Genomic DNA, 27,410 nt, shown 5'->3' with positions numbered 1-27,410 from the left:
TCTTACTTTCTTTTCTACTGACTTCCAATTCCCTTTCTCTCACTGTTTTCTGGGGCTGGGCCACATCCATGACCGGTTCTCAAAAGCATATGCACTTTCAACCCAACTATTTAACATGCGTGCAAGCACCCCTGGGAGTGTTTCCCGCAGTCCATGAGCTCAGCCCCAACCCCTGTTGTAAGCTAAAAAGCTGGCCTTAACATATATAACAAAATACAGCGTTCAAAACTGTGCTTTAATAAAGAAATACAAATGACAACCTAAAAATGTATTTTATTGGGCTGCTAATAATGACCGGCGGTGAGGGTGGAGGGGTGAGCAGTATAATGAACTCCTGGGAGGGGGCCTGGACACCCCAGTCCCCCATGTGTCCCAGGAATCCAGTAGAAGACATGTTGAGCATCCTCAATGGGATCTTGCCCATCCCCACCAGGACCAGGCGACCCGGCAGTGAGCAGATTGTCACCGCACAGCCCGGCTCCCCTTAGACCCAGACCCTGCTCCGCTGAGCTCAGCTTTAGCAGATCGGCTCCCCAGCTCGGTGTTCATCTGACAACTGCTGAGTTCGGGCAATAAACGGGAAGCCACCAAGGACTTCAAGTTCTGTATTCGTGTCAGTAAAACAGACTATTCCCCTCTGCAGCCCCTCGCCCTCCCCAGCGCCCAGTGGTGCCTGGCCAGATTCAGACTGGAGTAAGTCAGACACCCGGGAACCTGATTTACACAGATGTAGCCAGGATGCAAATCTGGCCTTGCAAATAACCTTCCCCCTTGAGTGGGAAACAAAATATGTCCATCTCCTTGGTTTGAAAACGTTTTTTTTTTTTTCTCTTGAACACAGAGCTCTATCCTCCTGTCATTAGCAGATGTTTTACATATGAACTGCATTACCTATAAAGTCTGCTTACTCCAAGCAAGTGTTTCTCCGTTTTTTTCTTTTTTTTTCTTTTTTTTTTTTTTTTTTACTTCAATTTGAAGTGAAAGGTACAGTATAGGATTCAAATGCTTTTGCATTACAAGGGTTTCTGACCACTTGAAAAAAACCCACGGAAAAAATGACTTCACAAAACTGAAACGCCCGCTGAATTGTTTTGCTGCATTTCATTCTGCCTAGCTGAACTTTCTTTTGATTTTTTTTTGTTTTGCTTTTGCTTATTTAATTTTATTTATTAAAAAAAGATATCATAGCTCCTGTTTCAGCTCTCACTTCGTGTCAGTATTTCTATCCCGTGGATGTGTCACACAAGCAGGAACGCTGGAATATTGCCCAAAAGGCACAACTATGGAGTAGCTCAAATAAAGAAGTAAACCTGAATGCTGAAGCATTATTTTGGTGTTGTCCCAGTTCTTGCCCACACTGAACGCCGGCTCCAGGGCTGCAGGCAAAGTGCAGGCAGGAGAAATAAGAGGCGACTCACAGAAGGATTCCGAAATTCAGATTTGTCACCGACAGCTGGCTGGCCTGCTCGCCACCACCTGAATGGCACCTCTGACTTTTCTTTGGCTCAAAGATTTAACGTTAAGGCAAAAATAAGACACAGTGTAGAAGCTCCATCAAATCTTTGGCACAACGGCAACAACAATAACAACAAATTACTGTACACATGAGCTGAGAGGGTAACATTTCCCAGTTAAGCAAAGGGAAAAGTGCTAAATAAATTGCACGTACTAAAAGGTGGCTGGCTTAACAACAATAGGAAGCATCCCTGTCCTTTTTGTTTATTTTCCTTTTTTTTTTTCCTTTCTGTTCCAGAGGTTAAGAAAGTTCCTTGGCCAATCGTCATCTCAAAAAAGGGGCTTCTGCAAAAAAGCTGCTTGCAGTCTTCACCTGGATTGTGCAACCTTTGCCAAGAACAGATGTAACTCTGGCTGGAAGCTCTTCTGAATCCTCCCTTCCTGGTTATTACTCCTGGAAAGAGAGAGATGCACCGTCAGAACAATGAACACATGGTGTCCTGGCAAGTCCTTGCATGAACGACCGTCGTTGACGCAGGCTGGGATGTCCTCAGGGACCACTGGCCATAGGAGGCTGCTAAGAGCTGGGCTTGCAGAGCAACCACCTGTAGATGCCACAAGGGTGGCCAGAGGCCACAAAGAGCAGAGGGACTAGCAGAGAGGGGGCGAGGAAGGTTTGGGGAAGAAATGCAACCAGGTAATTAAGTGCTGGCTCCAGCGCCTGCTGCAAAAAAAAAATAGAAATGATGGCAAACACCTGCTTTTGACAAGATCTGCAGCTTCAGAAGCCAGTCTTAATATTACAGGGGGAAAGCAAAGGAGTTTGGACGAGTGGATTTGTGCAGGATATGGGGTTTATTTCTGTATTTTAGTGATTGCATTTACTTTTCTGTGTTCGCGACTTGTCAGCCTGCAGGACTGCAACCTGTCCCTTGTGCCCGTGCATCCCCTGCGAGTCACGGCCATGGCGGATGTACGTGAGCACATTTGGTTACAGAATATTTTGGCCAGACCCTTGGAAAACGCACAACTCCAAAGTGCAGCAGATTCAGACAGGGAGAAAACTCATCTAAAGCCCCTCTAACATTAAAATAAGCCCCACAAATATCCCACAAACAATCATTAGCATAGTTCAAAACAGAGTGGAGTCCTCAGGGCCTGCTCCTTCATGAGATCACGTCTCTGCTATCCAAACTGCCTTCATCACGTGGGCTTCTAAATCCTCCTTTAAGTAACTTAGGAATCAGAAACTTGGAAATGAGATCCCATTTACTGCGTCCAACCACCGTTTCTTGCTTTTTGCCAGCGGATTTAAGAGCCCTTCAGGGTGCAGTATGGCCTCTGAAGGCCCTTTGGACACGGTCGTCAATTCCCTGGACAGATCAGCCGTCTTTCTGACAGTCCTTAAAAGGTCAAACTCCTTAAGGCTTGGCTTGAAAACATATTTTTCCCCAATCCATTTTGTTTCTGTACTGTCTCTCCTTTTCCATTACTGGATACTGTAACACTGAGGTATAAAATATCACTAGTAGGCTGGTGTTTTATTTTATTTCATTAACTCAATTTTATTCATTTAATTTTATTTATTTCACTACTATCATTAGGGCAGTCGCTTGTGAAATCAACCATCACAGCTGAGCATTCCTGCCAGGCAAGGGGACCCAAAATCCAAGCTGGCAAAGTGCAGACCCTGGGAAGCATCAGAATTCCCCCCGATAAGAGATTTTTGCTGAAAGGGCCCAGGTCATCCTTTATGCAAATAATGCTGGTCTCTGCTGGACTCCCGGGTTGGGGTTGGAACATATGGATATGGTGGAGGAGGCATTTGGCCACGAAGCTCTGCTGAAGGACAGGATGGCGCTGTGCGATGGCTGCATCCCAGCCATAACAAAGTCCCCAGGTAAACACCACCCCATCGGTCCCAGCCCACACCACTTGCTCTCCTACCTGAGCAATAATGAACTCTTCACATCTGGCACATGCCAAATCTGAACACAGAGCTTGTTATTGCAATTGTTATCAATAAGTAGGTGTCCCTGCTGGCTGTAAGACACTTCCTAGTGCTGTTCAGAAAGAACGTAGAAACTATTGCCCTAATTCAAAGCCTTAGTTGGGATTTGGGATTTTGAATAAATGAGGTTTAGGTGGAAGGGTGACAAATAGCCTTGTGTATCACAAACATTTTTGTTAGGAATCCCTTAATATTATTTTCCAATGATACATAACACATACTAATAACTTGTAATAGAAAAGTCGGTTGTTTAACTTATCCCACATGGAAAGAATATGTAAAAGACGAAAAAGGAGGGAAGCAATGACCACACTCATTAATATTCAAAGACAGTAGAGAGACAAATTCCCCCCGTTCCTGTCTGGAACAGCAGTCTTAGCAAGCAAAACCTGTTCCACTGCAGGAATGAATTACCCAGCAATAGCAGCCTCATGCCCTAAGCCAAAGCCACCAGAGTCACAGGTCCCCTCTCTTGTGCCTCTGCTGCTCCTTAAAGTACTGAACAAACAGGACCTTGAGATTGCAGCTAACACCTCCTGCTTTAGTTCAGGGTGCTCAATGCTGATAAAAAGCATCGGTAGGTTTTGGGAAGCAGGATGGTTTTAGGAAGAGGAACCTGGGCAGCAGGTCTCTGCTCTGAAATCTTTGCAACTGGGGAAGATCAGCCTGGACTGGTAAGGGCCATCGTGCCGTACCTTTGAGGCAAATAAAATGGAAACGGAGAGATCCCTCTGCAATCATAGAATCATTTCGGTTGGAAGAGACCCTCAGGATCATCAAGTCCAACCAACTCTAACACTAAACCATGTCCCTAAGAACCTAATCTATAAGTCTTCTAAACCCCTCCAGGGATGGTGACTCCACCACTTCCCTGGGCAGCCTGTTCCAATGCCTGACAACCCTTTTGGTGAAGAAAATTTTCCTAATATCTAATCTAAACCTCTCCTGGTGCAACTTGAGGCCATTTCCTCTTGTCCTATCACTTGCTACTTGGGAGAACGTGACAGAGGATCTCAGCAGACCTCACTGGCACCGCTTGGTTGGTCCCCAGGTGCTGCCTGATGCTGGCCATGGATTATGTTAGGTGGGAACAGGCTCCTTTCCTTCCCCCCTCCACCTTTTTCCACTCCAGCAAGGAGTTCTGAAGACAGATTTATTAACCAGGGTCTGCTTTAAACTAATAATATCAGAACTCCCAAGGCTCTTGAATTTGACAACTGGCCCAATGACCTTGGTGAATTTGCAGCATCCCGGAGCATTTCAATCTCTGTAAATCAAAGCACTTCTGGAAATGAGTCAGCCTTTGTTACAGGGCCTCCCCCTGTCTCTTCTACTCACATTTTCCTTTTGCTGTAGTTACCTGATACCTGTGGGGTGATTCTTACCCTATTATTGGTAATACCTTTGCTGCAGAGGAATGGAGCCTACACTGGGAGCCGGCTCCCACCACAGGAGCAGATCTCTGGCCCCAGACTTTGCATGCAGCTGCTCCAACATCCCTGAAACCAAAGTGAATTTTGGCTTCTGTTCTCCAATACAGGGTGCCACACTACATCCCTTTGGCAACAAAAAGCTTTTGGCCCTGCTCTTGGGAGTACTGATGCTCAAACCCTCAACAGGCCAATACAGGGTGTGAAGTGTCATCGAGGATGCATATAGCTGCTGCTGCCTCCCTTCCCAGCGCTGGTTCAACTTGCTCATGAACTTGTCATGAGCCTTTAGTTTTGCACCCCCCTTTGCAACTGCTGTTTCAGCTGTTTCAGAACATGGAAAGACATGGACCTATTGGAGATGGTCCAGAGAAGGCCATCAAGATGATCAGAGGGCTGGAGCAGCTCTGCTATGAGGACAGGCTGAGAGAGCTGGGGTGTTCCGCCTGCAGAAGAGAAGGCTCCAGGGAGACCTTATTGTGGCCTTTCAGTACCTAAAAGTGGCCAATAAGAAAGATGGGGACAGACTTTTTAGCAGGGCCTGTTGTGATAGGACAAGGGCTGATGGTTTTAAACTAAAAGAGGGGAGATTCAGACTGGACATGAGGAAGAAATTTTTGACACTGAGGGTGGTGAAACACTGTCCCAGGTTGCCCAGAGAGGTGGTGGATGAACCATCTCTGGAGACATCCCAGGCCAGGCTGGACGGGGGTCTGAGCAACCTGATCTGAGTGAAGATGCCCCTGCTCATGGCAGGGGTGGCACTGGATGAGCTTTGAAGGTCCCTTCCAACCCAAACTATCCTATGATTCTATGATGTATCTACCACAAGTGATAAGGACAGGAATCCTCTAATGGCACTTGCACAACCTTGTGACCCCCTTGCTGCCTTATATTTAATCAGCTCTGTTCCCCAGGTGTGAGAACTCATGGCCGGGGCCCCCCCAGATGCTGCCATCCCGCTGTCCCGCAGACAGACGGACGGCTGGGAGCAGGTCCCTGCTCTCCTGTGGTCCAGCTCCTCCCCGGGGCGCGGAGCCGGCGGCCGTGGGGAAGCAGACTGGCTGGCTGCCCGCTCTCGCCGGCGAGTCCTAGCAGGGAAATGAAGCTATTTTTAAATAAGAACCTCTGCTGAGTCAAACTGCAGAGAAAGGGAGGTTGAACCTCATTATTAGACCCCCCCCCGTCCCGCACAGGACGGGAAGAAATGCCATGCAGATCATCAAGATTTTTACTGTGCTGGCTCTGAATGTGTTACAAGAATCAATATCAGATGATCAATAACGGCAAGTCTCGGCAGCCAGGATCATCCGCGCAAATGAGGGGCTGGGAGTTGTGGCTTTATCTCGGGGCTCTGTCTAAATAAATCATGACTCATGATACAGTGTTATAGAAAAAATATGCTCCTAGCGAATGGTTTCAGTGCCATACAAATCAAGCCTGCCGCTACCATTTCTCTTATACAGTATAAAACCTTGACTTGTTCGCTCCTGCAAGTAAATACACCCACAGAATGTCCTCCTTTGAATTTTTCAGTGGGAATAAGTGTAACCTACAGTGTGAGCTCTGCTTTTAGCAAAGTAGCAACGAGGCAGCATCAAGGCATGGCAGAACACCACAATAACTATTTTATATAATGCAATAATTACATCCATAATGTGAGCCATTTTAGTGCAGCAGACTGTAACAAATAGAGTGGCTTTTCATTCCATGTATGCTTCTACATCATTTAATTGTTGGGGAATATATATATATGTATATAAAATTTTAAATTTTTAATTCCTTGCGTCTGTGCGCATCCACACACAGGCACAAAAACAAGAAACTAAATTCCAGCTGAAAACTTTTATTGAGCTCCAACTGCTCGCCTGTTATTCATAACCCAGTTTCCTCTCTCACAAAGAGACCTTTCGCATGGTTTGGGTGTTTTTTTTTTTTTATATGTGTGTGTGTTTTCTTTTTTTTTTCCTTCTGCCTCGCTAACAGCTGCTCGCAGTGTTGTATCCTGAGTGATGATGAGGTTCTGAAAGTGTTTTTTTGGAACAGATGGCCAGGAGAGAGCCGGGGAATGTGCCAGCAGCGAGCTGGGGAATGCGCCAAGTCCTGCAGTGACTGAGTACTCCGGGTTCCAGCTCGCGTGCCTTTCCCCTGCCCTCTGCCCCGAGTGGCGCCAGCAGGACTTCCCAGCTCGCGCTCCGAACATCTGGAGTCTGCGGCTGCCAGAAGAGCCGGGACGGGGGGAGGATGAAGCGAGAAAAAAAATGCCTCACCCGTCGCTCCCTGCTCCAGCTTAGCTCCCAGGGCTGCGGCGATGCGGCTGCCTAGGACGAGGGTTAATCTAAAGCAAAGCGGGGGAGGGAAAAGAAAAAGAGAAAAAGAAAGAGAAATAAAAAGAGGAAAAAAGAGGAGAAAGAAAAAGAAAAAAGAGAGAGAGAAAGAAAAAGAATAAAAAGAAAATAGAAAAAGGAAAAGGAAAAAGGACAGGAGGGAAAAGAGAAGGGCAGGGATAGGAAAAGAAAAAGAAAGGAAAGGAAGGGAGAGGAGAGGAGAGGAGAGGAGAGGAGAGGAGAGGAGAGGAGAGGAGAGGAGAGGAGAGGAGAGGAGAGGAGAGGAGAGGAGAGGAGAGGAGAGGAGAGGAGAGAGAAGAGAGAGAAGAGAAGAGAAGAAGAGAAAGAAGAGAAGAGAAGAGAAGAGAAGAGAAGAGAAGAGAAGAGAAGAGAAGAGAAGAGAAGAGAAGAGAAGAGAAGAGAAGAGAAGAGAAGAGAAGAGAGAAGGAAAGAGAAGGAAAAGAAACAACGAAAGGAAAAGGAAAAGGAAAAGGAAAAGGAAAGGAAAGGAAAGGAAAGGAAAGGGAAAAGGAGAAACCTTGCCATGGCAGTTTGTTGTTTGGTTGTGGGGTTTTTTGTATGTTTATTTGTTTTTTGTTGTTGTTTTTTTTAAGTGCTCGAGGTTTTCTGTTCAGTGCTGGGTGTGTTTTATGGGGTATTTGTTAGTGGTTGGATCCTGCCCTGTGCAGACTGAAGGGCTCCGGTTGGGCTGCCCGGTGGTTGGGCCAGGGCTGCCCTGTAGCCTTGGGGGCCAGATCCTGCGGGGCTGGGGGGTGTGGGGGCTGCAGTGCACCCACAAAAACACCATACTCCTGGGAGAGCACCTTGCTGTGCACCCTGCTATCCCTACAGCCCCAAACCTACCCCAAGCCATAACGCTGCCTTCCTGCAGGGCACCAGAATTTGGCCCAGTGGGGAAAAGCTATAAAACGAGGCTGTGCAAACAGCAGGCTGGACCTGAAACCCTACAAAATCCATGTGAGGCTTTCAGATGACCTCTGGCCCCTCGGGATCGTGTCCTGTGCAGAAATGGGGTACAGCAGGACAGAGGAAATGGGGACTTCCCTTTCTGATCCACCTCCCGTCACTCAGCACTGCTGGAGGATCTTGACTGGAGTCAAGGGCAGATCCCCTTGTTTTCCCAGGACATCAGGGTGTCCCCAGCAGGACACAGAACCATAGAACAGAATTGTCGAATAGCTTGGGTTGGAAGGGACCTTCAAAGCTCATCCAGTGGCACCCCTGTCATGAGCAGGGACATCTTCACCAGCTCAGGTTGCTCAGAGCCCCGTCCAGCCTGGCCTGGGATGTCTCCAGGGATGGGGCATCCACCACCTCTCTGGCCAACCTGGGCCACTGGTTTACCACCCTCAGTGTAAATAATTTCTTCCTCATGTCCAGTCTGAATCTCCCCTCTTTTAGTTTAAAACCATCAGCCCTTGTCCTATCACAACAGGCCCTGCTGAAAATTCTGTCCCCATCTTTCTGGCCCATTTTAAGTACTGAAAGGCCACAATAAGGTCTCCCTGGAGCCTTCTCTTCTGCAGGTTGAACACTCCCAACTCTCATTCAAATCCTGTGTGCATGGTGATGGGTAAGGCTTACTCCAGGTCACTTGTATAACCAAGCAAAAGTCAGCTTTAAAAAATGGAGACTATCATCAGAATTCAACACTCCTTCATACAGCCTTCTTTTTTTTTTTTTCAAGGAAAATGTATTAGAAGCCCTTCAATTAGGCCCTGGGCTGCTTATAAATGAGATCTCCCATCACCAAACACCCTCAGTCAAATCTCAATTGCAACAACTAAAATCACCATGTAACCACAGTCAGGACTGGAAAGGGGAGTTGTTGTTTTTTTTCCCTAGCCAAGTCTGAAAGGCTAAAGCCAACTTTTCTAATTAACACAATGGAGTGGAAAGGGGGAAAAAATCCCACCCCATTAAATTTCCTATTGCAACAGCAAAGTCTGAACAACAACCTAACGTTAGGGACAGCAGAAAATTCGCCCTCAAAAACAAAGCAAAAGGCAACGTGCAATCCAGCGAACACAACATCTGGAGCCCCTGCCTGCCAAAACAAACTCCAACCAGCTACTTTTTTGTGTGAAAAGCTCACGGTGACATAGCACATTGCAATCACAGAGCTGAGAGAGCAAGCGATAGAGGCAGAGACACAATAGAATGGAGATGACAGGAGATAAGGATGCTGTGGACCCAGTGGTTCAGCTTGAGGAGTGGAGGTCTGTCTGCCTTTGGGCTTGCTGTGATTTTTTCTTTTTAAAGAGAGAACAAAAAAAGGAAACTCAAAAAAACAAAAACAAAAATACAACAACCACCCCAAAGTCAATAATTCAGAGGAACTGCTCAGCGAGCAGCGGTTTTGGAGACCTGATTAAAAACACACACAGCTTAGGAAAAAAACGTGCCGATTTCAAAATGAATGAAGTAGAGGTGACTTTGGGCCAAGCCATTGTATCCTCATCCAGCCGCCTGTGTGAGACCCCCCAGGAGAGACATCCCTTCGCACCACCTGACATCTAGAGCTCGGATCTCCTGTGCATGGCCATCCCGGATCTGTAATTTCCCTCTAACACCAGCATTTCCCTCCCTTGTGCCGTTGATTCTCTTGGCTCAAGGAGAAAGGCACGTACAGGATGAGTCCTCCCAACCCCAGCTTTGCATCCTTCCTTCTGTCTACTGGGAATTACTGCTGGTACCCCTGGTTTTAGCTTCATTATCAGCTGAATGTGCTCTTGCGATCAACTGAGCAAATATTGCTTGAAATAAAATGATACCTGTCAGCCAGTGGAATCCACAGGTTCTTGTGTTGCCCTAAACTTGGTTTTCCCAAGTGACAGAAATGCATTTGCAAGACACTTTCCAGAAAGAACAACAAGGCAGAACAGGGACTGAGACCCTGCCTTGGGTAACAAAGCCTGGCTTTCTTTTTGGACAGGGCCTTTGGAGAAGGGTTAGGGTGGGTGTCCTGGAAGAATGTAGAGAAAAGGCAGATTTTCCTTTGGTGACAAACAAACGTCATAAATGTCAGACTTTTAATTCTTCATTTATTTTTTTTTTAATTCAGGGTGGCCCTAGCGCTAACCCTCAGATGTGAACACCCAGGGACTTGGAGCCATTTGAAATCTGGCGCCGTGTTTTCTGTCTTTTAAGCTTGGGTTGGTTTACATAAGCCAAGACAATGGGTCTCAGCCCATCGGGCACCCAAAGCCTGAGCACCAGCCCAGCAGTTTGCTGAAGCCCCAAAAGAGATGCTCATCCCTTTCTTCTCCCCCATCTCAACTTGGGGAGGGAACTTAAGACCCAACTAGCAGTCTGCCAAAACCTCAAAAAGAATGTTCATCCTTGTTTTTTCTCCCATCTCAGTTTAGGGAGGGAATATAAAACCAAATTAGCAATCTACCAAAGCCCTCAAAGGATGCTCATCCCTATTTTTCCCCCATTTTGACTCTGGGAGTGGACTCAAGACCCAACTCTCACCTCACCCTAGGGTTGGTGGCATCACATCGGCGCCCCTGGGACACCAACGCCTCTGGCACTATGGACCCCACAATGAACCCCCAATTTCAGGCCGTGCCAAGAAGCTCTCCCCGCATCTCCCAGTTTCAACTGGTGCCATCAGAGGTGGGTGAGCAGTGCTGTGTCCCCGCCTGGCACTGCTGCTCCCAGGGCATAAATACGGCCCGTGACAGCAAGAGGAAGCGACGGGGAGTGTGCTATTGTGTTTATTTATAAACTGAATTTCTGCAGGATGATTTGTTGGGCTAAAGAGGAGGAAAAGCAAGGAAACCTGCCCGAATTGGAGGCAGATCTTAACGACACCGGGGAAGGAGCCTGCTCCCCGGCTTAGCTGCCCATTCATCCATTAAAATCCCACTGATTTATTATCCCGCCTGACAAGCGAGCTCGCAAAGCAGGGGGAAGTTCAATTCGAGTTTACAAAACTCTTTTTGTCATAAAAGCCCGAACAAAGACATCAATCACCCTTTTAATTCACCCATGTCACTCTCTGAGAGGAAAACTGGCAGAACGCTCGGCTTCCTCCTCCCGCCGCTTGACGATGATTTCACCTAATTGGTTCAGTGTTAAGTAACCTAAAGGAATGCAAGGCGTAATTAGATTTAACGTTGTTTCCTCAAGATACCCACACGTCCTTCAGGTCATACATCTTACTAATGTGTTTATACATACAACGTCTCCATTAGCTACTTTTTCTTTTTCCCTTGTTGTTGTCGGGTGATTTTTCTGGGAGATAAGTGTTAAATTAAACAAAACAGAAAACACAGGCAGGCGACTGTGTTTTATGGGCTCCAAAAGGCGACTCGAGGTTGGTTTGGTTTAACAAATAACAGCCCCGAGATGACTCTAATAGGATCATGCTCGTGTTAAAACACACGATGGGCGACTAACGAGAGGAAGAGCCCGGTGCGGAGGACCAGAAGGAGAGAAAAGCTTTTGATTAGGGAGGAATGCGGTTATTACAAGATCAGACAGATGAAGGAGAAAAAACAAGACAGAAAGGCAAGGGGTAAAAAAAAATCAGAAAAATTGCAAGATGTTGAAAAAAAGAAGGAAAAAGCTTTGGATTTCTTTTTTTCTCCTTTTGTAACTTTTAACATTGTTTGGGGGGCAGCGTGGGGAGGCTGTAACATACCTTCCTTTTTTTAGATCTTCCTTCTGCTTGTAAGGTCCTAGTGCACTGCTCCACGCATTCAGAGAAGCTCATGTTACTGTGGTCAGCGCTGTAATCCAGGTCTGCTAGTCTGGCCAGGGAAAGGATATAGTTACAGGCTATTCTCAAGATGGCCAGTTTGGACAACTTTTGACCATAAGAATAGCAGGGAACCTAGAAAGGGTAACAGGGAAAAAAAAAAAAATTAGGCCAGATAAACAAAATAACTTGCTTGAAGCATGACAAAACAACTGTAGGCTATTTTCTTAGCGGTTTTTAACATAAATAGGAACTCTAGCGATAAAAGGCCATATGGTCCCAACAGGTTTTTAAGAAGAACTCCCCCGCTGATCTCCACGGGGATGGAAGCAGCACGAAGCCTCTTGATTTCAGCGGGGTTGTTCTGCTTAAAACACAACGGCAGGATACGGCCTGGGATGTCTGTCTGTTGCTCGGTTCGCTGCCTGCATGCCCCATTTTTCTCCAAAATCTGCAACCCCATGCCACCCAGCTGCTCATCTTGAGTAACTTACACCCTGCAAGTAGCTCCAATGCCATTGCAGGTCTTGCAGAATAAGGCAATAAGGAGGGTATGAGCAACTATATCGCAACCGGGTGGTTTTGCACACAAACAGCATTGATCATGACTTCTAGCCCACGCAAAACCATGATGCTGTTGTAGGAACAGGACCCGGAGGCAGTAATTCCTACCTGCTGCAACACCCCGTCATGGTACCTCACCTCTCAGAACAGAATGAACCAGAGCCTGGCTCAGGGCTCTGGACGTATCTTATGCAGTTTATTTCTTTACCCTTGAAGATTTCTAGTGTAATGTGAGACATTCAGACAATTCAAACTAAACAGCATGTGTCTAAATAACTGAACTCTATGCATTTCTTGCTTCAGAAGATTGCTTGTCAATAGCAATCCAGCAAAACACTATGTATGTGCTCAATTTTAGGCGCACAACTTTGATGTGTCCAGCTTAATGAGAGATCTTCTTCTAAGTTCAACAGGTAGTAGTCTGCAAAATTTTTCCCTACTTTTCAAAATTGCTAAAGGTCTTCCAGCCTTTAATGCACAAGAGTCTACTGCTTATGGGAAAATGGAGCCATCTGATATCCATCCTAGCCACTCGGGCTGTCTGACCGCCTGTCAATCTACATTTTCATACCACAGCAATCACCAGAATGCCTCAATGTTCCTCTACCATCAGCCTTCATCCTCCTCATCCCTCTAGGGTGTCACACTCTGCTTAGAATTGGAGATTTTTTAATGCTTCTTGCTATGCTCATGCCCCAGCTTCTCTTTTCTCCACAGAGACACAAAGCCAGGCTCATCCCTGGAGAGATGTCCCTGCATTTACATAAGGTAAGATGGGTTCACGCCTTCATGAACTCCACAGTGGCCATATGCAGATGTCAAGGGAGGAGCCAAGCAGCTCAGGCATATATAGGATTTCCCCAAGTATTCTGTCAACTAACATCAGATCCATGACCTGAGCTAGATGTGCCTCCTCCGTATTTACCAACCCATGATGGATCTTTTTCTCTACGGGCCTGGTAAGCTGAACCCCTTTCAACTTTTAGCATCAGCAACATCCTTTCAGTTTTCTACCCATTGTATATAACACGGTTCTTCTTTTGATCGTTTTGAACTTAGCTCCCAGGGTCTTCACTTGAGGTTCCCCAGTTTTTGTACCAGAGGACAATGCATCTTTACTCATTTCCTCTGTGAATCACATTCTCAGCCCTCCATCATCTCTTCTGCCTGTTTTCCAGAAGCAAAAGACCAAACCTCCTTAGCTGATGTTGTGTGGAAGCCATCCCATCACTTTGATCAACCTTGCCGCTGTTTCCTGAATGTTTCCTCATCCTACATGTCCTTTTGGAGCTGGAAGGACCAGAACAACACAAAGTATTCATGTTGTGGGTGCTCTTGTGTATTTATCTAACAGATGTTGGTGTTCTCTGTTTTGCTTAATATTCCTTTTCTGATCACTCCTGATTTGATTTGTCACCACTACCAGGCACTGAGCTGAGACTTCCATTGAACCGTCTACAGAAACCCTGAGGTCTCTCTCATCTGAGATTATGGTCAGCTCAACGTCTATCATTTTGTATGTGGAATCTGGTATGGTTTTTCCCATTAACATTACTTCACTTTATCTACATTGTATATTATCTGCCATATTATTACCTAGTCACTCAAAGTCATAGAATCATAGAATAGTTTGGGTTGGAAAGGACCTTCAAAGCTCATCCAGCGCCACCCCTGCCATGAGCAGGGACATCTGCACCCAGATCAGGTTGCTCCTGTCCAGCCTGGCCTGGGATGTCTCCAGGGATGGGGCATCCACCACCTCTCTGGGCAACCTGGGCCAGTGTTTCACCACCCTCAGTGTAAAAAGTCATAAGATTTCTCTGTAGTTCTTCTTATCCTTGATGTCTTTAGCAAATATCTGTACATTTCACTGCAGCATTGCCAACAAACTTCCTACCTCACTGCTCACCCAGCTTTCCAGGTCATTTATGAGCACACTGAGCAGCACAGCTCACACAGTCACAATTTTAGGCAGTGGGACCCTTTAGCTTGTATGATAGAGCTGAGGTGCCCAGCAGTATCCAACCTCTCCTGAACCAAGCTAACAAGCTTCAAAGGGCCTTTTTCTATACACATCATCTGTTACTAATACCCCTGAGGAGGCAAGGAATCTATTCTCTGGGAATATCCAGCACATTGACCTCCAGTGGCAGTTGGACGAAACAGACGCTTCTCTGCTGGTAACACAAACCCAAAAGAGACAAAGCCGCTTCCACGTCCCTCCTGCTGCAAACAGCACTAGGTGTCCCACAGGATTCCAGATACACCCTGCAAGACCCTCTTTGCAAAGCTGGAAGTCGAGGAAAGGGCAAGGCTAAGTGTTGTCCCCATTGCTCCAGAGCAGATCAGAGGCAGAGCTGGAAATGGTTGGAGTCTGGTGGCACAAAGGGCCTATTTTTGCCTGACAAAATCTCTCTCTAAATCATGGCCTTCAGTTCTTTGCCAGCATTATGCCCTCAGACCATAATACCTGGTGCCCAGAGTCATTTTGAAAGCAAGAGCTTGGGGCAGCAGAAACACCCAAATCTGTTTCGGCACCGATGTAACAAGAACAGTGGAGATCACACACCAAACAGCAGCATGAAAGACCAAAGTAAGATGGAAACTAAAATGGGAGGATTCAGTGAAATGTGGGAATAATTTCAGAATTAGAGCAAGGAGGAAGTTCAACCAAGTGGAAGGAAAATAGATGACAAAATCTTTGAGGCTGACACACAGACGCTGTCCAGTTACAACACAAGAAGGCAGGGTAATGTCTTTTTTCCTCATCTGTTTTGCTCTCTTTTGTGTTGTTGGTTTTTTTATTATTAAAAAAAAAAAAAAAAAGAAACAAAAAAAATCCCCAAACTGTTTTGTAGGACATGTTTGCTACAAATTCCAAGAAAGATCTCAGTGCTAACAGAGTTGACAAAACCCTCGACTGGGATTACACAACACTGTTGCCACATGCTGCAGCAAAGTCCAAACTGGAGCCTCTCCGTGTGTCCGGGGAAGAGGTTCACCTTGTGCAGCTCAGATCCCACTGTGATGGGTGCGGAGCACCAACGTGAGGAGATAAGAGTTTTTGCCATGGTAACGGTGTTAGAATAACTGTTTTGTAGGAACCCTCCCTGTCTTGGCTCAGCTCCTGCCATTTTAATGTTTCCTTTTGAATTAAACATGGGAAATTGAGAGAGGAATGAGCCACTTAGTTCAGATCCAGATCCAAAGCTTGCCCAAACAGTGGCGGAGAAGAAAGTGAACTTTGGTTTTATCCCTTCTTTAGCATAAAGCCAGCAGGGAAAAGGGGACAGATTTGCACAAGCTGGAGTGAAGGGTGACACACTTGGATGCCCAGAAATCTCCAAAATCCAACCCAAAACAAAGCAAGTGTTTTAGAAGTGGGAAAAATGCCTAATGCTGGTGTAACCCTTGCAGCTCCCATGGGGTCTGCACTGCACAGATTTTCAGCAGGGTGCAATGCGAACGGGCATCTATCGTGCTCCTGCTGAGCACCAAGCCCTTTCCTTCTGCTACCTTCTTGCTCATCATACCTGAGTCAAACAGATGCCAGCGCTTTGGTGGGAAAGCTGTGAAGATGGGAGCTGAGCAGGTCTGCTCAGAGCCACGGGGGAACCAGAAGAGAGCTCAAGTTCCCATGCAGTTAATGAAAATATTTCCCTTATCTGACCTCACTGATTTCTGGCGAGCGGCAGTGCAGCTCAACGTCTTGCCTGCAATATTTGCAGTGATTAAAAACAATGAGAAAGGAACTGCAACTGAAATTTCACACCAATCCGAAGGAATGCAGATAGAAACAAAAGATACTGGCCCCATCCTCGGCTTTGGAAGACCAGCACGGCGGTGGGCTGGGACCAGCAGGAACCAGGGCTTTGACCAGAGGATGTTTGTCGGTTGTGTCTGCGAAGGGCTCTGCAGAGTCTCATGGGTCTTATCAGTGATCCCCAGGCTGGCAGGGGCTGAAGCAACGCAAGATGCACGCTCTCGAGACGTATTCCTGTGCAGGAGAGCCTTTCTTTGGCAGGAAGATAGGACAGGATGTGACCCAACAGGTCTCTTCCATCCTTGACGTCTGTGATTCAGAGGCAGCGCCCTTGGAAGACCGAAGATGCTCCCTTTGATGTCTATGGGAAATCTGCTGTGACCTTGACTGGAGCAGTGCTGGGCCCACAGCCAGTCCTCTCAGGGAAGGCAGAACATTGCTGCAGCTCCCCGGAGGGTCACTGTCATCCACCAAATACATGCTCTTGGGGTTGATTCTCACCCAGGGCACAACAGGAAAGGAGACTGCAGGATGAGGTTGGGGAACAACTTGAGAAAAAGATGCATGGGAGGGTACAATAACCACCCCTACATACAAGGATGCCAGGCATGTTCACCACAACGCATCTGCGGAGAACAACCAGGAGCATCCTATGGACTTCAGCCAGTTCACATCACTGAGCTTGTGGCCAGGTAGCTCTGTCCTCATTAATAATGTGTATTTTATATAAAAATTCTCTGGACCTGTACAGATAACGTGTGAAAAGCCAAGTCCACTCTGCTCTTACGCTGCATGAAAATGCTGGAAGGAAGAAAGGCGTCAGGTGCTGTGGGTCCAGATCTCACTGTTATCATGCTAGAAATGGAATGTAACAGCACAGGCTTGCACAGATCCCCTCCACATGATGCTCACACAGGGCAGAATCGGGACCTCTGGGCACAGCAGGGAGGAAGGGATGGTTCTGAGGCAGAGAAACATCCATGTTTGCAATGAAGTGTAAGCTAAGCCCTCCTGACAGCTCAGTTCTCCACAACATGCCATAATAAGCTGCTGAATTTACCTGTCTGCTAATTCATCTGGTTTATTTTTATGCTGGGAGATAAAACACATCAGGGTCCTCCCCCCAGGAGAGCATTTGGCTGCTTCTTCCCCACATCTGAACATGCAGCACAACTGCACCATCTCATTGTTTGTGCTGCGCCTCCTGCCAAAAATATTTCCAGAAGGTTCATATAAATGTCCAGTGCTTAATAGTTCTGGCTCTTGTACATCCCTCCTTCCAGCCCGGGGTGAGTCAGATGTTTCCCAGGGTTAAGGCACCTCGGGAGAAAGGTGGCAGGTTGGGGCAGCAGGACCACTGAGAGCAGGGCAAACCTCTCTCACCATCCTGAGGTATCTCCAGAGCTGGTGTTTGTGGAGCTACTGGGAGGAAGAGAGAAGTTGTGGATGCCTCATCATCAGAAGTGTTCAAGGTCAGGCTGGACAGGTCTTTGGGTGACCTGATCTAGTGAAAGATGTCTCTGCCCGTAGTGAGGGGTTGGACTAGATGATCTTTAAGGGTCTCTTCCAACCCAAACCATTCTAGGAGTAACAGCCTTAATGAGCTGAAGGCCTTGTCCAGATGATCAACACCTGTTTTCAAGATGTGTTACATTGTGGAGTGTGTTTGAGAAGGGTTTGGAACCAGCCTTTTTGTTTCCACCCATTTCCAGGGTGGAGGTGAACATATATGTGTCCTCCTACTTTTTGGGGGACCCGTTGGTTGATGGACTAGTTGGTGTGTTCAGGTTCACCAGCAAGGGACTCAACATCCCTACCTTGCTCTTGACAGCTACATGCCCTGAGTCCTCCTAACATCCCATGTGGGACGATGATGATGGACGAGTCTGCAAGCATTGCTGGGACATCCCTTCACAGTCCGGGGACCCTCCAGGGAGCTGCAGCAATGTTCTGCCTTCCCCGAGAGGACTGGCTGTGGGCCCAGCACTGCTCCAGTCAAGGTCACAGCAGATTTCCCATAGACATCAAAGGGAGCATCTTCAGTGCAGTTGGTTATCAGTGAGTGGATGTGGCAATTGCAGTAATGGCACCATGGAAGCAGACAGCTTCCATGGAATGCCTGAACTTAGGACCCAGGAGAACCATGGCCCATGGTTCAGAGCCATGAAGCAACTTGCAGCTACCAGACGGGCGGCTTTGCTGCCTGCAAGATGACTCCCAAGTGCAGCAGCAGAGCCTGATGCATGGCCCTGCTTCCCAAATATTAATATCTCTCCTCCTGCCCATGGCACAACAGCAGCTTCTGCTGATGCCTCCTCCATGCCAGTGTTGCTCACTACACTGAACTGGACCTGGGTGTTAAGAGGATGGACCGGACCCTTTTCACTGGTGCCCAATGACAGGATGAGGGGCAATGGGCACAGACTGAACCACAGGAGGTTCCATCTGAATATGAGGAGAAACTTCTTTACTTTGAGGTGCCGGAGCCCTGGAACAGGCTGCCCAGAGAGGCTGTGGAGTCTCCTTCTCTGGAGACATTCAAACCCACCTGGACACCTTCCTGTGTGATCTGCTCTGGTGAACCTGCTTTAGCAGGTGGGTTGGACTGGATGATCGCCAGATGTCCCTTCCAACCCCAACCAGTCTGTGATTCTGTGATTTAGGGCAGCACAGCACTGCTTGGAACCTAGCAAGGCCTGATCCTGCTTTGTGGGTAAATGGCATGGTCCTCAGGGCAGTGCTTTTGGAGAAGGGCCTGATCTGTGGGTCTCATGGTGTCAGATGCTCCACAGAGCTCTGTTCCAGCCAGCGATGGGCAGCTACTTCATCCCACAGGCGTGGGAGGCTCTTGTCTCCCTGCCACCAGGCTGCGGTGGTGGGGACCGGGGAGCCCCATGCTAGCAAAGCAATCACAGCAGCTTGAAAGAAATCCTCATCCCTGCCTTCCCACAGGCAGCCAAGCATCCAGCCAGGGACCAAACCTAACTTAAAAAAGCCAACACGAACAAAAGCAGCATCATGCAGGCGGGAGCACAACGTCTCGACCAAGGCGCCTTTGACTCTCGGGTGGGTCCACGCTGTCAAATAACCCAGCTCCCGGTTCCCTCCCAGCTCCTGGCTCCCCCATCGCTCACATTGCAAAAACATGAGTTCACTCCTTGGAGTGAATGAATTGGCTTCCTCCAAACAAAACCTAGGTGTGGTGCTGGGTGAGTTCACCCCGGGGATCCCTTCCAAACAGCAGTCTGGCTGATGCTGCCCTGGGTTCTGGCTCTGCTCCATTTTGGACAGTCCTCCTGCACTATCCCCGGATGTTTTGTACCCTCAAAGCCTCCTGCACATCCTCAGGACACATAACACACACCCACAGTATCATGCACGAAATACATTACATTTCTGGGCAGCAGCAAACTTCTTATTGCAGGCACTTTGAACCAACTCTCAAAATAATAACTATGCAGAAGACTACCGGGGTATCACAAAATAAATCCCAGGGACATTGGACAAAGAAAATCTCCTCTAGGAGGAGTTACCCCCAAGAGCTGTAGTTTCCCTTTCTTGGGTTACACTAGTAGCTATCCTCTCCATCTCTGAGGTCTAATGGGTCCAATTCACCTGGGGAAGAGGAAAAAAAGCTCCACCGGAACTAGTGGCATTACACCAGCCCCAGCGTGGCCTCGGTGATTCTTTAGTCACCAGCCACTGTGGGACACCATGGGGTTTTCCACTCTCTTGCTATCGCTGCTTAGAGCCAGGAGTTGCCCCAAGCCCAGCTGTGAGGAGCACACGCGTGGCTCTGCTCACATCCCTGCCTGGCACAGGGGGGACCGGAGTGGGATATATCACTTTGTGAACATACATGGCATGGACCTAAAGTTATGGCAGGTAGTGAACAAAGAGTCCCAGGGGCTCTGCCACAAGTTTCCTACCTCCACACTATGGGGACCGCAGCCCAGAGAGGAATTTGAGAGCGGATTAAGGCAGGGAGCTGAGGCTGAATTCAAATCCCGCTGGAGAAAAGCAGACTCTTTACTCTGATTTCAGCAGGAGTCATGAGAAAACACAGAGGTTAACTTGGGGTGGCTGCAGCAGGCACAGCAAATACCTCCGGACAGGAGTGGGATTTGTAGCAGAGGATAAAACCAGCAGCCAAGGAAGCAAACAAACCCTGTTCCTGGTGAGACACGGTCATTGTTTTCAGGATTTTTGTCCTTGTGTCTGGTTTCTCCCCTATTTTCTCTACCCTTGCATTGCTTCAGGCCAGTATTTTGTCATTCTCCTTAGCTGTTAAACCACAGTGCCACTCCACTCTGCCCGAACCGGGCTCTAAATAACCATAAGCGTCACTCGGGATGGGCTGAAACCACCGAGATGCTCCAGTTAACGTGGTGCTGTTCGATGACAATGCGTGGTGGTGGCACCGCATGTTGTGAGCACTGCCTGGAGGATGCTCCAGCTCTCCCGAAGCCCAGTGGCACTTCTCCAACTGCCACCATGGAGCAGAGCCAACTCTCCCCGGCCTGGCTGTCACCCCCAGGGAGCTCGATGATTGTCTTCAGGAGCTGGGTTTTAAGGCGCCTTAGGGTTTCCTGCTGGTGGGACCATGGTGGGGATGAATCACTGGGAATAGGGCTGGGAGGTGTCAGCAGGTGATGGAGTAAAAGCTCTCAGCCTGCCCACCACGCAGTGAGGACACGCCAGTGACGCTGGTCACATACGGTGTCCCGCCTGCAGAGGTGACAAACCACAGCCGCCTTTGGGATGACACACAGAGAGTACGAGCGTAATGATGCATCCCCAGAATAGTCTCACCCTCTGCTGGCTTGTCACTAAGGCACTGCTCAAGCCTCAGGCCCTGCCTGCACTTAGTCCCGGCTTGTCCCTTCAAAGCCCTGCAGACAGCTTGCCCCCATGCCACCCTGCAGCAACGCAACCTCCTCCCATGGCCTTGAGGCTGCTGCTCCTAATGTCCCACCACGCTCTCGACGGGAGCGAGCGGGGTCTTTTCTGCAACGATTTAACAACAAGCCACAGCAGCCACGTGCATGCTGGCAGCAAAAAAGTGAAAGGATGTTAGTGGGGGGCAAAAAAATCTCCACTCCAGCAGCTAAAAAGCCCTATAAAACCCTAAAATATCTCCAGAACCCACATGAGCGCAGAGAGTGAGGCTGTCAGCTACAAAGGCAGAGAGCACCCTGGTAACGTAGTGGTGAAAAGATTTAGAAAAAAGCCAATATACTTCCAGGGAAACTAAATGTCTGCGGACACATTTGCTCCCGGTGCGGACTCTAGCTCGCTGTGGCTCGACGCGTTGCTTTCTTGAGGAGGAGCTGGACAGCAGTGCTCCAGAGACAAACCAGATGTGCAAGCCTAGGCAGGCTCGAGATCAAGAAGGCTGCTGTGGTTGTCTCCGTCCATGGAGGGAGAGTTTGCTGCCACCTTAGGGTCTGTCAGCACAGCTGAGAAGCTTGATTGCAACTCCTGCAAATGCAATATACGGGTGGGAGTTGGTTTGCATGGGTGCCGTTGCAGCCTAATGGTGGAGAGCACTGTCTCCTCCTGGCCAAGGCCTCCAGGAGCAAACCTGGTGGCTAAGTCCATGCTGTAACAAACCTTAAGATGGTTCAGTTGCACACTTGGGATGTGGTGGGGTAAGAGACCCTTGCTGCCAAAAGGAATTTGCAGACAAAAAAAAAAGAGCCAGTGTTGCTGGCAACTGTGGTCTGGTCTGGATAGTAGTTGCTCTGAAGAAGAGCAGTGGTGTTGTCTCATCTTGTCTCTTCCGAATGGCTGCACTGCTTCACAAACTGGAACATCCACCAGTGCAAGGGCACTTCAGATGAAGGAACGGATGACCTCAGTTTCTTGTGAACTCAGTGCTGCATTTCTGGCTGCATCAGAGATGTTTGGGTTTGTTGACCACCCGCAATAGCAGAGAGAGAAAAAGGACAGAACTGACAACTCATCGTGTCACTTATGGGGGGTCCTGGGGCAGATGGGGCAGTGCAAGAACCCACCAGTCAGCACCTGCCAGGGCAGCCAAGGGCAGGAGATCAGCCCCAGCCATGGGGACAGGAGCAGCACCCAGTAGTGCCCAAAGAGGCAGCAGCAGAGGGAGAGCAAAGTATAGCAGAAGTATCTCTACTATCTCAAAGTGGTTTAGAGCAGGAGAGTGTCTTCCACTTGGAATTACGCTGTTAGCCTCAGGAGCCCACTGTCAGTGGAAAGATCACTTGGACAAAAGATGCTTGGGGGACTGGGGAGAAGGAAATCCCTTCCAGACTGAGCAGCTGGAGATCATAAGTGTCAAGACTCAGGGGAAGAAGCTCCATCTCAGGAGCATCTACTCTTCAGTCCCACTTCAGTGTTATGTCCTTACAGTGAAATAAGCAGCTTGATGCAGAGAAAGAGAGATCTTTGCTCCTGGTGGCCCCGACACCAAGGCTGAGCACAACAGCAATTCCACATCTCTCCCAACAGCTGGCAGCTTCCCGAGCCAGCAGCTGCCTGTCTGCATCCCACCTCTGAAGGGGCTCTGGCTTTGGAGGTGAGCTGGAGACAGCTAAGTGCTCAGGGACACGGCGAGATCAGTCTCTCCTTGTGTGAAACGCCTGTGGTCGGCTCTTCCTCCACCAAGAACTGAGGAAAAAACACCCCACCCCTTCCTGCCATCTGGAGAGCTGGCGGACACAAGCTGAAACATGTGTGCCATATGTCCCCAGCTGCAGATCGCGGGGATGCCACCGTCAGCCCATCTGCACAGCATGGTGCACACCAGTTGCTCGCCTTCCAAGCTGGGGAGGGCATCCTGCAGAGAGGCATGGCTTCCCCTTCCTCCTCCTCCTCTTCATCACCAGGCATGGATGGGCTCCCTACAGCATGGCTGTAATGGTCCTAATCCTGCAAGCATTGGGGTTTTATCCATGCATGCCATGAGGATGGGCATCTCTGGCCCCACGCATCCAAACAGGATGGAGAAGGGGATGCCCATGTGGGTGCTGGTGGCTTTGTGGGGTTCCTGCTTCCAGAGGCTCCACATCCAGCACCCAACCCAAAGAAGGAGCATGGGGCATGCAAGCGGGGCACTCTCCTGTGCTCCTCACCTGTCCGTCTGCACGGAGGTATCGGATCCAGTGCCTCAGGAGAAGCCTCCCAGCTGCTTAAGAGCCTGACACATGATGACAAGGAGGGTACAGAAGAATAATCAAGGAACAAGAAGTAAACCGAGGCCTGTGGCTAACGGCACACGGGGATTGTCTCCTGCAATTAGGGATGAGCAAACACTGCTTACTCCAGACAAGAATCATAGAATCATGGAATGTCCTAAGCTGGAAGGGACCCACAAGTGCAACTGCTGTCTCTGCACAGGACAACCCCAGAATTCACACCATGTGTCTGATGATGTCCAATTGCTTCTCAAATACTTCCTGAATACTGAGAAAGCCTCCCTATAGCGTTTACCTCTACAATGCATCTCTCCATACTCTTGCTTCCTGCTGACCGAGACGTCATGGAAAGCAACATCCTCTCTTCTGATCCGAACTGCTCCTCAAAAACCTGCCACCGGCACTGGTGTGAATGATTTGAGTGACAAGCCAGCGCCGTGCGTATGTGCAATGAAGCTGACTGTCACCTGATGTCATGTATGGCACCAAGCACGCGGTTGGCAGCCCAGCGAGAAATGAATCCAAATGTCATCCAATGATGGTCGGGACAGCCAGCCCACCCCTCAGCAAATCGCTAGGAAAACCTCGCAGCAAACATTTCCCAGAGAATGATGTCTTTCTCTCTGCAGACTGAATACAGCTCTGCCGGTATATTCCCGTGCTGACCCCAGAGACTGGCTTTCATGGGAAGAGAGGACAGCAACTTGTTCTCCAGGCTCTTTACACTCCCAGCTGAGTCCAGGGCTGAAATGATTTATGGAGACAGGGCCAAGGCCAGGAATCTGAGGCTTTTCAAGAGATGCCTATTTCCCAAAAGAGTGCAGCTTTAATTTGTTGCTTGCCTGACTTCTGCTTGAGGCTCAGCCTAGAACAAGATTGCTAGTGATTTGGGAAATCAGTGCTACTTCCCCTTGCGGTTTTGGTGGTGTAGATGTCTGTCCACGGAGAATTAGACTGACACTTCCAAGTGCGTTACACACAGTTGCCAAACAACCGAGATATGGAAGCAGCTTATAGAAACGTAATATATCAAGTCTGGAGTTTGCATTTACAAGGGGTGGTGCCTCAGCACCGGAGGGACAGCATCCACCACACACTGGATTACTGTGATTATAACAGAAGCTGTCAGATCCCACCACCACGTGGTGATTAAAAAGGCTCATGTTTAGATGCTCAGGAGTTCTCTCCTGACATATAGCCCCAGCCTTAGCCTGCGCTTCCTATTGAGGCTGGGGCTGGAAGTCTGTTTGCAAAAGTGGGTAATGGGCAAGGATTAACTGTTGGGGTGCAGCTACCCAACACACGGTGGTCATTGAGAAGGGCTGCAGGCATCATGCAAGAGACGGGGACGAGGAAAGCTCTGCTAAGCTCGAAACAAGATTGAGTCCTAAAGCGAGCACACTTGGGGAATGGCTCTGATAAATAATGTCTGAAAGATGGCAGTGAAAAACCTGGGTGTGTGAGCCCCCCTGCAAGGAGACCATGCTGCTACCACTGGAGGGACCAGCTTGGGAGAGGCGAAGCTCAGCATCTCTCACGATCAGACTCATCTGCAGCTCACAGCCCTTCAAGCCTTGTGCATCTCCTCCTTCCTACACACCTGGAATATTCCCATCAGCATTTACCAGAAAGGCAGAAAAGCCGGGACAGCTGGGCTTGCACAGTGTGACAGCACATCTTTGTCTATCAGTGAGCTGTTACAGGGTGTCTACACACAGAGGGAACGATAGGGCTGAGAACAGGGGCCAGGGCACTGATTTATCCTTGTGGGGAAGATAAAAGAACTTTGCAGCTTCTCTGGATCTCTCCCCGCCTTCCACATGTTGGGGAGGTGATGGAGGTATTTTGTCCATTATCTATTATCTTTCACAGAAGACCACAAGGACTTCCAAGACATCTCAACAAGAGAGCCTGGCACTGTACACACTTGAAGCACATGCTACCAGTAAAGATCACGGGAAGCACCCTGGCAGGGGACCACAACTTAACTCGCCTAGCCCTGGCAGACATGGGGCACACAGAAAGTTTCAGAGGTGTCTGCGGGAACCCCAAGGGTTCCGAGTGGTCAGTCACCCTACACAAGTCAACAGAAGCACATTGCTGCCCAAATTCCTAGTGGTCCCTCTGGGGCAGCCCACGCCAGCAGGAGAGCTAGCGAGGACACGTGCTCTTGGTACAGGAGCATCACCCCAGCCCGCAGCTTGGCCAAGTGCCTCTCTCCACCCTCTGTTTTCACTCGGAGAGCTTTCTCAGTTTGTTTCATATTTTTCCCTCCATGTGACTCTCTGTGAGAAAAAAAAATGTCCAAAGTTTCTAACTGCAAGCAAATTAAAAGCCCTTATTTATTTATCTTGATTGTTAGCATAATTCTAGGGTTGGTACTTCCAGGCATTTTGAACCGACTTCCCCTTCTGTCAGCCGGCCACCCCAGGCTCCTGCCTTTAACCTCCCCTGGCCTCAAGCACACGGCGGAGCGGCCGCTCTCCCCGCGCACCCATCAGCACCCCCCGGGGAAAAGCCGAACGGCGGGTGGTGGGGAGGCAGGAATTTGCAAAGCGATGCTCGGCGCCAGCATCACCCCTCCCGTAGCCCGCCGCGGTGCCCCGGCCGGCGGCAGGTACCTGCTTCCGCAGCGCCTCGAAGGCGGCGCTGATGGTGTGGACGCGGGTCCGCTCCCGGGCGTTGGCCAACAGCCGCCGCGTCTGCTGCAGGGCTTTGATCTCCGGAGAGACACCGGACGCCTCACCCGGCCGCGGGCGCGGGGAGGCGGCGGGCGGCGGCGGCGGCGGCGGGCGGGCGGCGGGGGGCGGCGGCGCGGCGGGGAAGGCGCTGACGGCGGCGCCGAGCGCGGAGCTGCGCGGCTCCCAGGCGGGCGGCGGAGCGGAGGCGGCGGGAGGGGGTGGTGGTGGCGGTGGTGGCGGTGGGGCAGCGCGGAGCCCCGTCCGCCTCCCGTTCAGCACTTTGAGCTCCACGCGGAAACTTTTGCAGCCGTGTTTGCGCCGCAGCCGCCGCAGCCCCCCCAGCTCGGCGGCGCAGAGGCGCGGCCAGGGCTCGCCCTCCGCCAGCGGCGTGCTCCGCATGGCGCTGCGCGGGTGCGCTCAGCAGCGGTGGTTCCGCTGCTCTGCTCCCGCTGCTGCTGCTGCTGCTCCCGCTGCTGCTGCTGCTGCTGCTGCCGCCGCCCCGCTGCCGCCGCCGCCCATCTGCGCCCGCTCTGGCCGCAGAGCCCCGGCGGGCCGGCTCCGTCCGTCCGTGCGGTCGTCCGTCCGTCAGTCCGCCCGCGGCTCCCGCAGCCTGCCTCCCAGCGCCGGCAGCCGGCCCGCCGCGCAGATGAGCGGCTTTAAAGAAACAGGAAGGCTGGCTTTTTTTTTTTTTTCTTCCCAAAACAGCTGTGCTGCCAATCTCCTTTGTTCATCCCCCCCCTTCCCTTCCCTCCCCTCCCACCCCACTCCCACTTTCTTCTTTAATCTCGCTCTTCCATGCGATGGAAGAGAAATCCTGCCCCCCGGAGACTCGCCACGACCCACCGTGTGCGCTTTCCCCTCCACACTCCCCTTTGCCTCCCCAGGGAAATCCGTGGTTCGCTTTCTCTTCCAACACCCTTCATCCCGCTTCTTCCCTCCTATCACTCGTTTTCCTCATCAAGATCTTCATCTGCGAGGTGGGGGGTGCCTGACTTCACGTTGCATTCCTAAGTGTGCCCGGGAGCACAGAGCACCCCGGCGGGATGGGGACCGAGGAGTCGGGAGAGCTCCAGCACCTCGCTGGTATCCCTCCCATCACCACTTTGCCTTTCACGGTTCCCTGAAGCCTTCAGTTGCTGCTCCGCTACTGACTTTGGATCTACTTAGAACAGTTATTGCCTGGCAAAAAGTCGCCTTGTTTTTCACAGGGATAACAAGGGAGCCTGGACCTGTGGGTAGTTGCTACCAGCCATGGGCTGCCTTCTGCTGGCACCCCAAAACCCC

General features: G+C 49.7%; 1 protein-coding gene across 1 annotated transcript; it reads right to left on the bottom strand.

The window, feature by feature from the left end:
* Positions 1-253: 253 nt before the first annotated feature.
* Positions 254-26,848, bottom strand: ATOH8 (atonal bHLH transcription factor 8). Its single transcript, XM_082050606.1, has 3 exons — positions 26,067-26,848; positions 11,896-12,087; positions 254-1,909 (listed from the first exon to the last, which is right to left on the bottom strand). Exons 1-3 carry the CDS (start codon positions 26,523-26,525, stop codon positions 1,904-1,906), a joined length of 657 nt encoding a protein of 218 aa, XP_081906732.1. The 5' UTR covers positions 26,526-26,848; the 3' UTR covers positions 254-1,903.
* Positions 26,849-27,410: the final 562 nt, after the last annotated feature.

The sequence above is a fragment of the Streptopelia decaocto genome (assembly GCF_964273445.1).
Source record: "Streptopelia decaocto genome assembly, chromosome: 4".
NCBI classification, from domain to species: domain Eukaryota; kingdom Metazoa; phylum Chordata; class Aves; order Columbiformes; family Columbidae; genus Streptopelia; species Streptopelia decaocto.
Note: the sequence above shows the minus strand (reverse complement) of the source record. Positions and strands in the feature narration are given on the sequence as shown.